Source organism: Gymnoscopelus microlampas (genome assembly GCF_963454915.1).
Source record: "Gymnoscopelus microlampas genome assembly, chromosome: 15".
Classification (NCBI taxonomy): Eukaryota; Metazoa; Chordata; class Actinopteri; order Myctophiformes; family Myctophidae; genus Gymnoscopelus; species Gymnoscopelus microlampas.
The window spans coordinates 30,961,909-30,981,908 of record NC_139952.1 but is presented as its reverse complement, the minus strand read 5'-3'; the positions used below and the strand labels follow the sequence as shown (position 1 = coordinate 30,981,908).

General features: G+C 42.8%; 1 protein-coding gene across 1 annotated transcript in view; it reads left to right on the top strand.

Annotated features, from left to right (window-relative positions):
- The window catches only part of cdc42se1 (CDC42 small effector 1), a 25,856-nt gene that overhangs the window by 5,640 nt on the left and 216 nt on the right, over positions 1-20,000 (top strand). Inside the window, exons 2-5 of the mRNA XM_084081283.1 lie at positions 3,755-4,410; positions 13,672-13,779; positions 14,558-14,629; positions 15,725-20,000. The exon at positions 15,725-20,000 is cut by the window's right edge and continues 216 nt beyond it. Of these exons, the coding sequence (XP_083937409.1) occupies positions 4,264-4,410; positions 13,672-13,779; positions 14,558-14,626 (324 nt within the window). The 5' untranslated portion in view covers positions 3,755-4,263 and the 3' untranslated portion in view covers positions 14,627-14,629; positions 15,725-20,000. The remainder of the gene's footprint in view (positions 1-3,754; positions 4,411-13,671; positions 13,780-14,557; positions 14,630-15,724) is intronic.

The window sequence follows — 20,000 nt, the reverse complement described above, 5'->3', positions numbered from 1 at the left end:
TGTGGTTTCGCCAACAATGCTGGTGTTTGTCTGTGTCTGTGTGTGTGTGTGATTCTGTGTCTGTGTCTGTGTCTATGCGAGTGTGTAACTCATCTGATTAAGCAGTGATCATGTGGAATGTTGAGTCTGAACCTGTCACGGGTCCTTATGGGTGGTGTGTTGACGTGGGTTGTTTAGTTGGCGTTTGTGTCTCTCTGGCTCAGCTTGATGACATCATGCTGGATGTCCTTAGTTCCCCATCTGAACGACCGTTAGACAGAGATCCTGTTGATGTTTAACACACGCACAGCACACACACACACACACACACACACACACACACACACGCACGCACACGTTCTCTCTCTTTCTTTGATCCAGTTGATGTTTAACACACGCACGCACACTCGCACACACGTCACGCACACACTCTCTCTCTCTCTTTTTCTCTCTGTGTACAGTATGTCTCTCTCTCTCCCTCTGTCTCTCTATGTCATGAGAGCAGTAGTCGTTAGTGTGCTGTCTTTGGAATCATCAGAGAATCATCAGTTAGACAGACAGACAGACAGGCAGGCAGGCAGGCAGGCAGGCAGGCAGGCAGTTAGAAATGCCTCAAATTCGAAAAGAAACATAATGCGTAGTTTAAGGGCAGATGTAAAACGTTATCTCCATGTTTGGTTCCATTCTGGAGTTTACAACAGCACTCAGAAGCACCATCAAAACATTCCTACTGTATCAGATGATGCTGGAACTTCTGGACGGACTCCAGACTTTCAGTCCGCTGTACGACAGCGCGTCATTATTTTATTCTGACACATGCTGATGAGAAAGATCACATGAAGGAGAAAGATTCAGGGATGAACGAGAGAGCACATTTTAAAACAACACGGTGATAATGCCTGGTTTATGATTCGCCGCGCGGCAAACATGGCCGATCTATAAGGCCTTATAAGAAAGCTTGAAGCAAGGATTAAACGGCACAGCAGTATGTTTCATACACAACCAGCGTCAGGACGGATGTAAAGTCATATTATGCTGTCTTTTATAGTATGTTACCCTATTTTTTACCCTATTTTAGTAACAATAGGGTAACATAATAATATATAGTAGTCTATTCTTCTGCCTACACATAGGCAATAGGGGATCAACGTCACGTGATTCCCTTGTTTGACCCGGAGAAGGGTCAAACAAAGGTGCTTGTTGGTCAAAAAACGGGATGTGTGTATCAAAGAATAGACATATTGGGGTGGGATAGATCTATGCATTACCAAAGGTTTGAACTGTTGTCTTGTCAGACAATTATTTTCATGTTTATTGATTTTCGTTGACAAAAGTGGTCCATCTGTCTGTCTGTCTGTCTGTCTGTCTGTCTGTCTGTCTGCCTGCCTGTCTGTCTGTCTGTCTGTCTGTCTGTCTGAACAAGCAAATACTCATAGGTTGTTGTAATCAGTGAATCAGATGATGACATACGTCATATCATACCCCCTTGTAGCTACTTGTTGCTTGCATTTCTGTGTGTGTGTGTGTGTGTGTGTGTGTGTGTGTGTGTGTGTGTGTGTGTGTGTGTGTGTGTGTGTGTGTGTGTGTGTGTGTGTGTGTGTGTGTGTGTGTGTGTGTGTGTGTGTGCGTAAAGCTTTAAACATTAAGCTAGCGATAAGCTGACATTAAAGCTAACGTTGAGTCTACAGTACATGCATCTCCCAGGAACTGGATGTAAAACCCTCTACTGACTATAAATGGACTGTGTGTGTGCGTGCTTGCGTGCGTGCGTGTGTGTGTGGTGAGTCCACCTAGCTTGGACCACACCCAGTGTTTAGTGCAGTGTGTGTGTGTGTTATGTTGTGTGTAACAGTGATCGGTGTGATTCAGATGCTGTGTGGGAAAGTGAAATACTTTATGTGTGTACTGATGTTGCAACAATCCACACATACACACACACACACACACACACACACACACACACACACACACACACACACACACACACACACACACACACACACACACACACACACACACACACACACACACACACACACACACACACACACACATTCCCCAGTGTTTCCTTTCTGTCTTAAACACACACACACACACACACACACACACACACACACACACACACACACACACACACACACACACACACACACACACACACACACACACACACACACACACAGCCTGAGGGTGTGTATACTGTGTAAGTGCATGTGTTATTATGGGATGTTTAATCAGAGTGTGGGTTGGTTGCCCACAGTAACACTGCAACATGCACGCACACACACATTCACAGGCTTTTAAAAACATGCAACATGGTGAAGGGTAAAGTCTCCTTCTCATTTGCACACACACACACACACACACACACACACACACACACACACACACACACACACACACACACACACACACACACACACACACACACACACACACACACACACACACACATGCCAGTGGTAAACAGGAGAAAGTACAGTCCAGTGATCAAAGTCCTGTTTACTGCTACGTGTGTGTGTGTGGGTGTGTGTGTGTGTGTGTGTGTGTGTGTGTGTGTGTGTGTGTGTGTGTGTGTGTGTGTGTGTGTGTGTGTGTGTGTGTGTGTGTGTGTGTGTGTGTGTGTGTGTGTGTGTGTGTGTGTGTGTGTGTGTGTGATGTTTAAACTGGATAACAACATTCCTCTTGTACTGGAGAGAGAGGGAATGAATATGAAGGGAACAGAGAGCTGAGAATACTGACTCAATGTAAAGTAAGTGTGTGAGTGTGCGTGTGCGTGTGCGTGTGCGTGTGCGTGTGCGTGTGCGCGTGTGCGTGCGTTCGTGTATTATTTTCAAATTAATATAAAGCACTGTGTAACCTTTTTTGATAAGCTGTTGTAACATGTTATTATCATGGTCATTTGATTTCAAAATATACAAACCAGTGTTTTAGGACTGGTCACTGGGAACTCCCCAGCACCACTGTAGTATTCTGAAGTGGGAACAAGCCAGTAAGTCTTCTACTGTTGGCCACTCATCAGGTTTTAGGATGAATGCCTTGCCCAGGGTTGCATGATCCCAGATTAGGAGTACAACAGTTAATTTAACTAATTGATTGAATCTATTATCTATTATTACAAAAAAAATCTTTTAAGTAAAATTGTCAAACAATCGCATGCTCACAATGGGTCAGGATGAAAACCGTTGTGAGCTTGTAGATTGGCTATTTTAGCTATGTTTGCTTGACACTGTTGTACAATTAAGTATAAATTAGGGCTTAAGTGGTTAATCAGACTAATGAATTTAGTCGATTATAAAAAATCAGGGTTTTTTTCACGTTGATTCATTGTTATAAAAAAAACAAGATTCTCAATTAATCGAAAAAGTAATCAATAGAATAATCGCAAAGAAAATAATCAATAGTAGCAGGCAGCTTTGCTGATTCAGAAAGATGCTAGTTATGTTATGCAGATGTCTGTTAATTACTTGTTCACATTGTGTTATGGATGTTATTTTAGGTAGCAAGGAAGCCACCCTCCTGAGAAAACTCATTTTGTCCGCTTGTATCCGTGATCTTGTTATTTCAGTCATGACCCACTCTTCATTGTTTTTCTTTGTACTCTATTTACGTGACCATGTACCCTGTTGTGTGTTGTTGACTAGGGTTCAAACTGTTTACTCTGATCTTGAACTTTGCAATTTGCTCTGGATAAGAGCATCTGCTAAATGCCTAAATTGTAAGCGTTGTGCCTACTATGGACCGTTACTAACAAGTCTTTCTGTGTCTTCTTCAGGACAAAAGAACGTCTGCGTGTGGAGTGGACATTACCGGACACCTCGGATACCACAGCCTCGGAAACCCTTTTATATCATACGTTTTTCATACATCATTATATGTATACATAATTCTGGACTGGACACTGTCAGATTCTTTCCCCTTTCTTTCTCGGAGGCTTTGGTATCTGAACTGAGGTCAATTTGATTCGTTGAGTTCAACGGCCTTTCTTTTGCCCTTGAAGACCATTTGAAGACACGTTGTCAGTACCAGCTCTGTGACCCAGTGGGAATTAAAGTGTGACATAGTTTCTCTGCTGTTTGCATGTGGATGTCTCCTTCATTTGGAAGCGTTTTCTTCACCTGACTCCATCAGCATCTTTGTGGATCTATATTTTTTGGGGGGTTCCAGCTGAATGCACGTTAGAAGAATCCAGTCTTGACGGCACATTTCCAATCCCCAGGAGATAATATATCTTAATAGATATATTTTGTATAATATTTAGTTTGGAAGCACACTGTTATCTGGATGCCCCAGAACTTCACCCAGGGAGCAGGTCCTCGTCCAGGCTGCAGGGCGGCAGCAGAGAGCAGCCGAGCACTGGAGACGCGCGGGCTGGCGATGAGCGAGTTCTGGCATAAGATAGGATGCTGCGTGGTGGCCAAGCCTCCTCCGGTAAAACACACACACACACACACACACACACATACACACACACACACACACACACACACACACACACACACACACACACACACACACACACACACACACACACACACACACACACACACACACACACACACACACACACATATACACACACACACACACACACACACACACACACACACACACACACACACACACACACACACACACACACACACACACACACACACACACACTAGGGCTGGGTGCGATTTGGACATATTTTATACTTTGGCTATTCAAAAATAGCAGATATATAAGGTCATAGCCCGTCACTTCGTGCCGCGCTTTGAGCTTGTAGATCTGCTATTTTTGAAAAATCATGAAAACTTGTAATCTTTAAATATATATATTTTTAAAGCGAACATTTTTAACTCAAATCTTTGCTTCTGGGGGTCCCTGGAACAAAACTACTTTGAGATGAGGGTCCTCGGCCAAACGCATATATATTTTGGGGGTCCTTGACATAAAAAAGTTTGAGCGCCACTGATATAGCAACATAAGTTTTTCATGAAACTGTTTGGATTTAGAAGACATTTTTAGAATCGGCCTCAGGTCTTAATGGGTTAAATAGCTAAAACAGCCGATCTACATGATCTACAAACAGACACCATCCTTGTGAAGCTTCAAATGTGTTGAATGTTTCATTACCAAATAGTTTGGCCTGTTCCAAGTGAACGTGAACGTGGTGAAACAGATCAGATGTCCATGTTGAATGTTTCATCACCAAATAGTTTGGCCTGTTCCAAGAGAACGTGAACATGGTGAAACAGATCCCAGACCTGCCTGGTACGCTGCTGGAGCCCCATAACTTAAACACGTTACACAACAACCGCACAATATTTATACCCCTAGTTTCCAATAAACAGTCATGAATTTTAACATGGAGGGCAACACACGGACGCACACGCAGTGGTGGAAAAAGTACTAAAATGTTTTACTTAAGTAAAAGTATCAAAAGGTACTTGACTAAAAGTACAAAAGTATTCGTATCAAAATGCACTCAAAGTACTCATTATGCAGTTCAAATGTATACAAATCTTTTGAAAATAGCAGATCTACAAGCTCACAATGCGTCGCATCGCAACGCATTGTGAGCTATTTTCAAATGGCCGACATGTAGGGTTGAAGTGGTTACTGTATGTTTTCTAATAATAATCAAAATCTACAAAGTAACTAGCAACTAACTAAAGTTTTCAAATAATTGTAGAGGAGTAATATTTGCCTCTGAGATGTAGTGGAGTAGAAGTAAAAGCACTGAACACTGGAAATACTCCAGTAAAGTAAAAAATACCTCAGAATTGTACTTAAGTACAGTACTTGAGTAAGTGTACATAGTTACTTTACACTACTGACACACACACACACACACACACACACACACACACACACACACACACACACACACACACACACACACACACACACACACACACACACACACACACACACACACACACACACACACACACACACACACACACACTTTCTCCCTTTTCTCTCTCTCTCTCTGCAACAGCACACTCCTGTATGTGCCAAGCTGTTACATAAGTTTTTATCTGAATCAAGACGTGCAGCTAGCTGCCAAATCTTTACACAATCCTTAGATAACAGCTACACACCACCCTCCTGTCGCTGTGCCCTGGAGCAAGGCAATGTCCCTCTGTTAAGCCACATTCATACTCCGTAGCACAATGGTGTCACTTGCCGTCTTGTGATGGATAAATTAAGCACTTAACCCATTAAAACCGGGAAAGAATCTTTGTCATTTTAGATTTTAGCATTGGCTTTTCAAAAACAGCAGATATACAAGCTCACAGCACGTCACTTCGTGCCGCACTGCAAGCTTGTACATCTGCTATTTTTGAGAAATGTTTGAAAAATGTTTGAAAGTGTTTGAAAATCTTTGACTAATTTTACATTTCTTTACACAAATATTCTCTTCTGGGGGGTCCCTGGCACAAAACATTTTCAGATGGGGGTCTGTGGCCAATTTGGGGGGCATGAAAAAGCTTTTAGAACTACTGATTTAGAAGGTATTTGTAGAATCGTGTTAAACCCTCTATACTTAGTAAATTTTACGAGTTGGCTTGGACCTCTCTTTTCCCTCCTTATATTATTATATATATATATTTTTTGCTGGTGCGACGCGTTGTGATCAGCTATTTTTGGCAAATGTTCAGTTCACCCCGTGACTAGGTTTCAAGTGGTTAACCACTTGACCTGGTGTCCCTGTTCTGTGCATGTCAAAATGTTCAAATATTGTCTTAAAATGTTCTAAAATCTTTGAAAATATCAAATATAGCAGATCTACAAGAAGCTATTTCCCCTATTTTTGCACATCACCGTCCGTCATGCGACAAAGTTTAAAAAGAGGGCATAAGTGGTCCATCTTTAGTGTTCATTTCTCTGTGACTGAACATCTCTGTCTGTCTGATCATATCTGTCCGTATGTCTCCTCATTACAGCGTCTAAGGGTTGAAGGTTATTGTCGGACAGACAACAAGTTGTAAAGCACGTACATCAAATAGTTTAAGTGCCAGGTGCAGGGCAGAAGCAAATCAATCAATGAAAAATAGGAGTTTGCACGCTGGGTCATGCTCCAAAAGATGAAGGGTTTATTTACCATCAGTAATAAACCATTGGTAATAAACCCTTAATCTTTTGGAGCATGACCCAGTGTGCAGACTCTTTCATTATAATCATTGGACAGATACACAAATAAAAACCTAATGGAAGCCGATGTCCAAACATATCATGGAGGCTTCTTTGAGCCTGTACAGTGTAGCAGAGACAGCAAATGGTCCTTAGAGTCAAACTGGGGACTCACTGTCAGGCATTAGAGCCCATGTGGTACGCCCATGTGGAACGGCTAGCTGGTCGCCCCAAACATATTATAATTCTACATCAAATTGTACATTCCTGTTTGTTTTCATGCAATTTGAGAAGGAAAGCAGAGAGAACAAGCAGCTCCTCACAGCAGACAACAGGGTTCTGTCTGACAAATGGAATCATCTGATAGTTGTTTTGCAGAAACGCCTCACAGTCTGTTCTGGTACGAACAGGTTTTTGGGTCCGATGCCGATCCCGATTTTAGTCCTAGCCCAGTCCTAGTCCCAGCTTTTGACTGAAATTTACTTTTTTTTAAAGCTTTTCTTGCCTTTGTTGTCATAGTGTAGAGCACTGTTTTCCAAACAATGGGTCGGAACCCAAGTTTGGGTCATGGACCCATTTTTATGAGTCACTACGAGTAAATATCCCTTTTCATTTCATTTCTTCAACCGTGGCCAATTGCTTTGGCCGATAAAGTATAGTTTTTGACCGCGACGGAGGCGCGCCGTCTCAGGCGAGCGAGTCGCCCTGCCGAACGTTGCGAAGTTCGCTTGAGCCGACTCAGCGCCGTTCGAGTTATGTACAGATAGGGACAGAATCGTAAATCATGTTTTGGGGTGAGCGTTTACCCCAACTGCCACTCAAAGTGACTACTGGCCAATCACAGCACGTCTTTTCCAGGACTTCCCAATACCTGTACACTCCCAATTTCTCTTTTGGGTCTCGAGCTAAAAAGCTTAGGAAACACTGGTGTAGAGAGGAAACAGGGAGAGAGAGAGAGTCAGGGAGTGACATGCAGCCAAGGTCCGCCCGGCCAGGGAATGGAATCGGGGACTCACTTGTCAGGTGTCAGAGCCTATGTGGCACGCACCTTAACCCATTAAGACCTGAGGCGATTATTTATTTATTTTTCTCAATATTTTTCAAAAATAGCCAAAGAAATCTAAAGTGACACAGATGCGTTCCAGGTCTTAATGGGTTAACCATTTGGCTGTATCAGCGCCGCTGAAAAACTGTAATTTAAGTTTCTATTCGAGAACATTTAACTTACAGGCAAACAAAGGCAGAACAGAACAGAACAGTTGTGGTTCTGTTCTGGTTTAGTTGTGTTGTTACTGAGTCCAGATGGACTCACTTTGACAGATTAGTTTTTTATAGAGATTAAGTCATGGAAATTCTCCCTCTCTCTTAGATTCGCACGCGCACTTGCGGCCGTGTGTGCTCGTGCATACGTGTGCGTGCGTGCTCGTGCTTGTGTGTGTGCACTGCATAGACACATGCGCGTGGAAATGGACATTCTCATACACACACCCTACATGTTTTATGTGATTGGCGTACAATGAGGGGACAGGCACACACACACACACACATACTGTACGTTGCCAGTGATAGGGATTGAACTCTACAATTACAGGAATATCACCGCTGCCAGTGTGTGTGTGTGTGTGTGTGTGTGTGTGTGTGTGTGTGTGTGTGTGTGTGTGCGTGCGTGTGTGGAAAGAAACTAGTGGTACAACTTCCTCTTCCTGTTTAGCAGCGACCTTTAACCTCACCAGCAGGCCGACGCCTTCTTCCTGTCCTAGCCTGCCTGTCTTCCTGTGTGTGCCTCCGTATGCGTCCGTGTGTGTGTCCGTCCGTGTGTGTGTCCGTCCGTCCGTGTGTGTGTGTGTGTGTGTGTGTGTCCGTACGTGCGTGCGTGTGTGTCCGCACGTGCGTGCATGTGTCCGTACGTGTGTGTCCGTACGTACGTGCGTGTGTGTGTCCGTACGTGTGTGTGTGTGTGTGTGTGTGTATTTCACCAACCAAGGAGGGAACTGTTTGTTGCATAACACCACTGGAACACACATGCACGCACAAACACACACACACACACACACACACACACACACACACACACACACACACACACACACACACACACACACACACACAGGCTAAAAAGGAAGTGTGTTGGTCCATGCCGTGTTGTCCCTTGAGAAATTTCTTCTCTCCTCTCTCTTCCCGTCTCTGTATTTTTAGTATTGTGTTTGTTCTATTGTGGCACTGTAACAATATGCTCAGACTTATAGTAAACACACACACACACACACACACACACACACACACACACACACACACACACACACACACACACACACACACACACACACACACACACACACACACACACACACACACACACACACACACACACACACACACACACAGTATGTGAGGTCATTCTTCTTTAAGGATCTTGACTGATCTTCCCCTAACTTGTCTCCCTCTCAGCTGTCCTACTGTTGGTCTCTCCTACACTGTCTCCCTCTCAGCTTTCTTTCTGTCTGTCTCTCCTACACTGTCTGTCTCTCAGCTTTCTTACTGTCTGTCTCTCCTACATTGTCTCCCTCTCTCCCATCTTAGCTTTCCCAGTGTTATAGTTTGTCATTAATGCTTGTCGTCGTGTGTTGCATGTAATAAATGATTTACTGTAGGTTCTTCCCGAAAGTGAGCTTTAGATGTGCTATTTTGGGAGAATGTTCCCCCCAGAATATGGATGCAAGGGTTTCATAAGCAGCTCAATGATCAGTTAAACATGTTACGACGTTTGTTATGACTGCAAATGTCAAGAATACAGGCATAAACTGTGTGATAAACCATTTTAGACATTATGGAAGACCCTGTGGTACGTCCACCCTCCATTCACAGTATACCACGCCGTCCCCCCTGGTCCCCCAGTTAGACTGTGTATATTCTTGTGGAACGGTCTCTTAAATCAACAGCTAACACACACATAAACCCAGACACACATGCATGCATGTAGAATACACACACACACACACACACACACACACACACACACACACACACACACACACATCTTAGAGTATACGGTACTGTATATACACACACACGTCACGTGCACACACACACACACACATGCATGTAGAGTACACACGCATACATGCAGGTAGAGTACACGCACATACCGCCCGCACGCACGCACGCACGCACGCACGCGCGCACACACACACACACACACACACACACACACACACACACACACACACATCTGTGTCAAATGTAAAGTGTTATGGTTGCAGCCAACATGTGGTCAGAGCAGAGTGGTTTTAATGAAGCATTCACTGGATGTGCTCCAGCACAAAACCATCAGCTGCCTGGTATTCCCCTGTTAGAGAGAGAGAGAGAGAGAGAGAGAGAGAGCTGTGGAACATGTCCCACTAACATTTCCCAGACTTGTACCTGTATGAGAGTGAGTGAAAAGTATTTCACTAATTCTTCATTCTTGTTTCTCTTGAGAGATAGAGAGAGAGAGAGAGAACATAAGTGGTTACTTATGTACATACTGTACATGTACCGTAACTAGTTACTTACTTATAGAGCTGTTGAAATAGCTCATTTGAATGTTCGTAATAAAAATACACATAAGCTCGAATCATTCGAACGTATCACATTTCAATGTATTTTTATATAAAACACTGTCTGCCCTAAACCTTCATTTTAAAGACCCAGACCCCCCCCCCCCCCTCTCTCTCTCTCTCTCTCTCTCTCTCTCTCTCTCTCTCTCTCTCTCTCTCTCTCTCTCTCTCTCTCTCTCTCTCTCTCTCTCTCTCTCTCTCTCTCTCTGCGCTGTGGTTGGTGCTGAGAATGTGCTCTCTTGTGGAGATCAAATTAATGAGTCATACTTTATATCCTATTATTTTATGACAGGTTAGGTCATATCTGTTAGATCTAGCACGGCCAGCTGCGGTGCAAGGTTACAGGGACTAGTGAGGCAGATTATTAGTACTATTATATTAATTGGAACGTTCATTTTCAGGTTCGGACATTCATTTAATACTACTGTATAGGTTTGAATTTCAATTATTCGTGGACAGGCCTACTTAGTAACATAACCTGGTTATACTGAATATTCCACATACAGTAATGTACTCTTCAGCGTATTTATTTACTACCCTCCCCAAGTGACTGGAAATACAAAATGTGTTGACCTTTCCCCACCAATAATGATAAACAACGGTTTGACTCCAGTCTCAGTTTGCAGTTGTGTGTTCCTTTTTGTTCTCCTCCAAATAATTTGTAACTTTTTTGTAAGACTTCAGTTCTTATATTACATTGTTACTTAGTTACATGACCTGGCTAACTTAGCTGCAGGCACCTCTGTCACTTTCTATCTAACCACACCTCAGTGACATCACTGTCCCTTTGTTTAGGACGAGAAGTAAGGTTAGAAAGTGTGTTAATACCAAAGCACAGGTAGAGGAGGAGTGGAGATGGAGGCACAGCTGTTGCCAGATTTTTAGAGAAATAAGCAACAAGGTCTATGAAAACAAGCCCAAAAGAAGCGACTATTATTATAGGCCACATAAGCACTTTAAACATACATTGGCTATTTGTAGACGAAATAGACGATCTACATTTTCTTTTGAAAATAGCCGATCTACAAGCTCACAATGCGTCGCGACGCTCACAACGCGTCAGGATACGAGCTTGTACATCTGCTATTTTCAAAAGAAAATATTGGAAACAATATTTTTTTAATCATTTTAACTACACAAATCTAGTATGGCGTCCCTGGCACAAAATATTTTTTGATGGGGGGGGGTTCTCAAACATGAAAATGTTTGAGAACCACCGGTTTAAACATTAGGAAACAAGCCCAAAAAAACGCAACCCGCAACTAACAATATGCACAAGTGACTTTACAGAAAAACAAGCCCAAAGTCACTTATAATAACCATACATGGCAACACTGCATGGAGTGCAGGTGTGTCCTCAGTCCTCACATATCTGTACAATGTGTCCACACCTTGGGACCGTGAGCCTGGTGTTTCTCCTCCCCTCAGTGGAAAAGTTCCAGTGTTTGTTTAAGTGATAAGCAGGTTTCATAACAGAAAGAAGAATGAATTTTATGAACAAGAACAAAGACTCTCCACATGGCCTGACTAGTCATTAATACATCACCTTTAAAACACTCTGGAACCACTTAAAACACTGTAGACTTGGTAAACTGGACCTGAGTTGGCTGACTTGGCTCTGTACCTTTTTATGTATGCACCAAATCTCTTTGCCCTAAATAGCCGATGTACAAGCTCCCAACGCGTCCAGCGCGTTGGGAGCTTATAGATCTGCTGTTTCTGGCTAATATTCCACCCAGAATAGATGCTGGGGTTCAAGTGGTTAATGCACACCAGTTGTACAAACTAAAACAAACAACAGACAACGCTACAGACACAAACAGCAGATGTTGTAATTATACAAAAATACTGACAGTAGGATAGCTGAGAGATAGCTGAGAGATATCATAGACAGCGTGATCTAGGATGTAATGTGTGTGTGCGTACGTACGTGAGTGAGTGTGTGTGTAGACATGTCCAGACACTACAGGGATGAGCTCATAAGAGACACACACACACACACACACACACACCCCTTACTGAGAAGATTCAGATTCAACTTTATTGTCACATCACACTATTACAGATGTAAAAGAGTGGGTAATATTATTTTAAAGCAGCCAGCATTTATCAGTTTCAAGTAATAGTTTAAATCAAATATACAATGTCTAATAGATGCATACTATAGTATTAAGCATTATCAGCCAGCCCAGCATTGGCCAGGTTATTGTGTGGGTGAAATAGGCTCTAGATAAGATAGAAAAGAATAAGGGAAGTCCGCACACTGTAATGAAGCTCCCAGAATACAACCCCTCTCTCGCTCTCTCCCTCGAGCTCTGGTCTGACATCACACGCAACAGAAACTGTAAAAAATGTTCAATAGTGGAAGGTGTAGGTTGGTAGGTGTGATCACCGTGGTGCGCAAATTACGACGCACTTCTTTCCTTTTGTTTGTTTTATTTCTCACACTGTGCAGGGGGTTACAGGATATGCAGGTTTAGTTTTTTGGCTTTCTGTATATCAGACAAAATACAGAACAAGGAGAAAAGTTACCCACATGTAATCAAAGTAACAAACATAATTCGATTATACTGCACATCAAACATATCCAAACTCAAAACAAACATACCTGCTCTCTGCACCAGACCTGACACACTGACCAAACATTTGCTTTTATAGGTGCATGGGATTACAAATCAAATCAGCAGCAGGTGCACTAATTGGCCAATCAACTGCTGTGCACTCAGAACACATCAAAGTGAAATCAAAGGGTCCATTTTGGAGGAAAAACAGAAACAATACTACTAAACTTAGGGTTTGGGGAATCTTCTTAACGATGCCAATTTGCATACACAATCCATACATGTACTGTCTGTATGTGTTCTAGTGAATACTTGTACATGATCACAAACCTTCTATTGTAAGTATGCTAACTGTGTGTGGGTGTGTGTGTGTGTGTGTGTGTGTGTGTGTGTGTGTGTGTGTGTGTGTGTAGAAGAGGAGGAGCCGGAGGAGGATAGATCGCACCATGATTGGGGAGCCGACCAACTTCATCCACCTCACACACATCGGCTCTGGAGAGATGACTGACGGACGCACTCCTGTAAGTACACACAGTGTGTGTGTGTGTGTGTGTGTGTGTGTGTGTGTGTGTGTGTGTGTGTGTGTGTGTGTGTGTGTGTGTGTGTGTGTGTGTGTGTTATCCTCATTAGTATTCAGAGCTGTAGGAAATATCCCATGTCCTTTCATCCCTCTATCCACTGAGAGAGAGGAGGGTCTACAGCTGTCAAATGAATGCTTCCTCTGTGTGTGTGTGTGTCCATCCTTCCTGTTCCCTCTATTTTAGCGCTATCCTCTCTTTCATACACACACACACGCGCGCGCGCACACATGCACGCGAGCGTGCGCAAACACACAGACGGACGGTAAATCTGTTAAGCACTTTTCAAACCCCACACAGGATATGACATCACAGCCCCAGGGCACTTTTCAAACCCCACACAGGATATGACATCACAGCCCCATGGGCACTTTTCATACCCACACAGGATATGACATCATCACAGGCCCATGGACACGTGGCAGATGAATGTCATCCAATATTCACCAAGACCTCTCTCGCTAAAGTTAAAGGGACACTTTGTCCATTTTGAAATGTTTCCAAAAAAAATCAAAATCGTCCTCCAAGGAAAGCTCTAAATACAAAGAATACTTATGATATGTTTTGTGTTTACTGTATAAATATAACTGTGTGTGTGTGTGTGTGTGTGTGTGTGTGTGTGTGTGTGTGTGTGTGTGTGTGTGTGTGTGTGTGTGTGTGTGTGTGTGTGTGTGTGTGTGTGTGTGTGTGTGTGCGTGTGTGTGTGCGTGTGTGTTTGTAGTCGGGGTCAGTACAGGAGCAGATGAGGTCTAAAGGCCCCAGCATAAATGGCAGGAACAGCCTCTTATAGCTGGTAAGGACTCACACATGGACACACACACACACACACACACACACACACACACACACACACACACACACACACACACACACACACACACACACACACACACACACACACACACACACACACACACACACGGACACGGACACACACACACGGACGGACACGGACACACACAACAGCCCAGCACAGATCAAAAACTCCAGCCCTAGTCTGGCTGTGGCCTGTTGTGTTCCAAGCCCAGCCACAACCCGACTGCAATTTATCAGCCCGAACCTAGTCTCGTGTGGCCAGACTTGCCTCCCACAATTTTCAAATGCTTCCGGTCATACAGTCTGGAGCACGGAAGCTCTGAAAATGATTAAGGGGGAAAGCGGACGCCACCTCCCCGCTTCCGTTCCGTTTTTACAGTCACGCAAATGTGTCCTAATATAAATCAAAATAACCTTATTAGAAATGTAAAGATACTTTTATATATGTTTTCGTGAACGGAAATGATGAACAGATGACAGCTTCCTGCCTCGGATTTCGGGAGGTGTAGTTACAGACTCTATATAGCATTCAGAGGTTGTGCATAGTTGTCTGAAACTAGCCTGAGCCCTACCCGAGACCAACACCAAATCAATGTAATCTCTCTCTGACGTGTGCTTTCTCTAATGTGCACCGACACACAACTCTGACGCAAAAAAACTGCATTCAATCTGTAAGAATCCAGAGCAGCTGCTCAAAATGTTATATAATAGGCTACCGACTGTCCATTACAGACATGTAAGGAATGGCATGCCATGCAGTAGAGAATAAAGCCATGATAAGTGACCCAGCAGCAAATAAGTAAATAAACCACCAAGTGCCACTGACAAAAATGCTCACAAATGTTACCAGCTGTCCATTATAAAGAAGCATAAGCATGCATAAAGAATAAAGCCAAGTTACATGATCCAGCAGTAAATACATATAAGCTATTTATTTGACCGGTGAATAGTGCAATGGTTGATGAGTTACTAACATAACTTGAGTTCAGTGAACCCATGTCTGTAGTACACTTCATCACATTGTAACTGTTCACCATCACATCCAATCTTCTGTTCTCTTCTTTCGTTTCAGACATCAGAGAAATCCCAGTGAGTTAAGAAGCCAAACCTACACCCAGACCCTCTACAACCCTCACGCTTCTATCCAGACCCTCTACCAAGCTCAAACCCTACACCCAGACCCTCTACAATGATCCACACAAACCCTCTCTACATCCCTCACACCTCCACCCAGAACCCCTACCAGCCCCGACACACCAATCTGACTTGCAAGAACTAACGACGACTAATTGTATAATTTTGCGCCACTTTGCGTCTCCGGTAAAGGTTTGGCTGGAACACACTGCAAGGACTACACTTGACGGTCAGCTAATTACTGATACTCATCTGTATCATATCCGAGCCGAGCTCCACTGCAGAGAACACAGATGATGCAAATAAGTCCATGAATAACATTAGAGTAACAAATTAAATCAAAAGCCATGCAATCCAGCTGGGTGTTGGAGTTTCCCAATAAGTACCGTCATCCTGACTTTGACAGGAAGGACGGACGATTGAATGAATGCACTTTGAATGTGTCGTGGATGAAATATCACATGCGTCTTCTTTATGAAGATAAAGTGTGACATGGGACCAGGCTGGACTTGGATGCGAACTAAATGGACTTTCTCTGAGTTGTTGTGACAAGAAGCTGTTTGAAAAACTAGCTTCATGTTTTGAATAGCTGCAATCACAATACAAGTGCACTACAACACCAAGACAAATGAACACTGGATTATGTTCCATAATGGATATATAGTTTGTTAACACTTTTGGAGCAGAACAGAGTCATTGAACTCGTTTTACCTCCATCACGCTGGTATTTAATGATCAGGAAGTAAGCAAAGCCATAGCCTATACAATTATGTATGAGTTGTTTCACAACTAACATTATAGCTTCATGAACATTCAATTTAAACCTATTGCTGATACTAGGTAGGCTGCTGTACGAGTTGATCCACTATTGGCTTGCTGGGCGATATTACCAAATTGCCGAATTGGGAATGCAAAAACAAACAGGGCATTTTCACACCACGTGTCTCTTTATTTGTCGTTTGCTTGCTTGAACAGCCAATCACAGACAGAGGTCTCTCTCTTGACGTCCACTATTTCAACATCAGGTGAACGGCCACCGTGAATGGCCGACTCCCGTCAACGGTGAGGGACACACCGCAAAAACTACCACCGATTATCGGCCGCAGATACTTTCCGCCTGCCGTCAGCTTGTTGCATCAGGGCCTTAGCATTATCCACAATTAATTAAAAATATGTCTACATTTCAATCTAGTCTGCACCTAATTATGGGGAAGGGTTAAATGCACAGGTCACATTTCATGTATGAGTTAATGTACTGGGATACATATCCGAAAAATTAAGGTCTGAGGGCATGTTCTAGTCAGTAAAAGACAACATTTGTATGAAAATGGCAGTGTTAAACAAATGTATTAAAAATCACAAAGCAATGATTTGTATGAATACCAATCAGCCTGGAGTGAAAAGTATAGGCTACTAGCTTACATAAAGTTAGCAAGTTGGACTGCTAGCTTGTTGAATTAAACTAGAGGTAGTACCAGCTGGTGTCTCAGGTCAACCTACTCTACTATACACACAGTTATCAGGGTAATGGATTATCGGCAGCCTCCACGGCTTCACACCTGCTTCTGTTACCTCGGGAACCCCTAAAGACAAGGACTACATCTCCCAGTGTAACTGCCAGCCCTGTCTCCACTACTATCTACTACAGGCATAATCTAGAAGTGCCACCAAAGCACAACACCACATGATGGCGCTAGAGTGAAATCTAGCCCAGGATTTCTGGATATGTAAACCGTGACATATCCTCTTTTTTATTTTTTATTGTATATTGTACTTAAATTAATCCCCTCCTAAGAATGACATTATCAGACAACCATTCCCAGGATTGCCTTTCTGGAAAAAGTTAGTTTTTTTAGATTGTTTGTGACTCATGATGATGTTTCAAATTCCCTCTCAGTAAGGAAAACCACACATCCCAGAATTCAGCACTGGAGTGCTTTTCAGTCTGACCCCTGGGGACAAGCAGAACACATGTCCCACAATCGTTCTCAAACCTTTCATCATCTTCCTACTTTGTTCTTTGTTTTTTACCATCTGAGATGACCTCATTGGATTTCAGTTCCCACGATGCATTTCTCTGCCCTGGGTCCAGGTCTAATTCAGGAGCTGACGAGATGAGAAATGACTCTTGTTTTTAGATGATGGAAAACCCCCCTCTACACTTGACCAGACTGTGTGTGCGTGCGTGTGCGCGCGTGTGAGTGTGTGTGCGTGCGTGTGTACGAGGGGCGTGGATTTGTTGTAATGTTCTATTCTAGAATGCTGTAACAAGTGTTCTTTGTGCTCTGAGATTCCATTTAATTTCAATGTGTGTGTGTGTGTGTGTGTGTGTGTGTGTGTGTGTGTGTGTGTGTGTTTTTTGTGTATATTTACATACATATATACATTTTATTTTACTTTTTTACTGGGTTCTGGGTTCTTAAATGCTGGTTTGAGGGTCTCAGAACGGGTCGAAGGTCTTCGTAGGGCACTGGTTCTCAACGTCGGGTATGGGGACTACCACAGGGTCCAAATGTGCACATGGAACCAAATGGACACTTACGGGTCCAATTGGTGCCATTTTTACACTCAAATGGAACCAATTGTTAAATTAACACTAGTAGATTGGGGTCCCAAAGATTAAAAAAAAACTGTTATATTTGTTCACTCTCAGACTTACGGACCTGAAAGGTTGTAGATCTGTTATTTTCACAATATTTATCTGTGGAACCGAGTCAAACTAAATGTAATGCCTCAACTCCTACAATTCCAAGTGCTTGCAGGGTGGTGGGGGTCCCCAGTTCAAATATGATTATTTTGGGGGGTCGCGGACTCGCGGCCTGAAAAGCTTGAGAACCACTGTTCGGGGGCAACCTGTTTTGGGTCTCTATGATAACATGATAGCAGTGTTTATGATGAGCCTGGGGACCATTATAGAGGTCTTCTTCTCCTGAGGGAAGGGCTCATCCAAACATTTCAGGGTCCCGGCGTGAGACTTTCAACGTTCAGATGTTGTTCTCAATGTTTTGTTGTTATTATGCCTTGTTTGTTCAAGTTGTTGTTTGTCAGTTAGGGAAGGGATTTCAAACCGAGGCCTAGTAATCCATTTCAAACGGTTATTCAAACCCCAAATTTGCTAATTTTAGACTTCCTAACCATGGTAATCAAACGGGTAATCATGAAAAGTGATGGCACGTGGCAGAGCTATTGAGAGAGAGAGAGACTCATAGAACTCCGTAGTAAACGGAGAATATTAATTCAATAGTCAATATTCGATCATTTATTGCCAAAACAAACGTACAGTTGATTATAAGTAATGTTTGCCATCGGGCAGCCAATAGTTCCAAACACTATTGTATAGTTCCAAACATAGAATCCTCATAATGATTGTCAACGAAGCACAAGCAAATACTTGAACCACAGTGATCATGTTGCGGCGAGATCAAAGACTGCCGTAACTCTCTCTTTTGGTACACTATATGGCACTCCCTTTTACCAGGTGTCTGATTACAACATTTCAAATCATATTTACCTCTGTTCTGTTTCCTAGATACCAAATAAACAAAACCTTGTCCCAAGCCAGCTGCTAGCTTAGCTAGCTGGGTATGTAAGGTCCAGTAGTGATCATAATCTATAAGATCTGTCTCCAGGACTCCTTCCATCATTAGCCAACATGTTATGCCAAGTTAAATGTGTTTCATAATGACAAGGTTATTGTCATTCTTTCCTAATCCACCTTTTAAAGCAGTATTTTGTAGAAAAAGCACAGTTTATCTTTTCAGCATCATTAAAGCTGGCATGACCCTATACGGTGAATTTTCTCACTTGTATCTAATTAAGAGCACTCAGGAATTTACAGTGTAAATCCTTATTGAGGCAAACTACAGAACAATAAGCAGAGATGAACTCATGACTGAACACTATGATCATTAAATATACAAGTACCCTGGTCATTGTGGTGATCATTAAATACACAAATATCCTGTATTAAAGGGAAACATTGCCTATTTGTAACCTAAATACTATTGTTCTGATGTGATGACCTCGTACATCTGTATACATGTGTACAGTTTAGGAAACATTGCTTGTGCTTATGTTTTGTTTGACGTCTCGGTCGGTCGTACACTTTACATTTCACAAAGATATACAGACACAGTTTTAGTTTTTTGTATCTCACATCAGAACAGCAGGATTTAGGTAGAACATTGACAATGTTCCCCTTTGACCTCAATGCA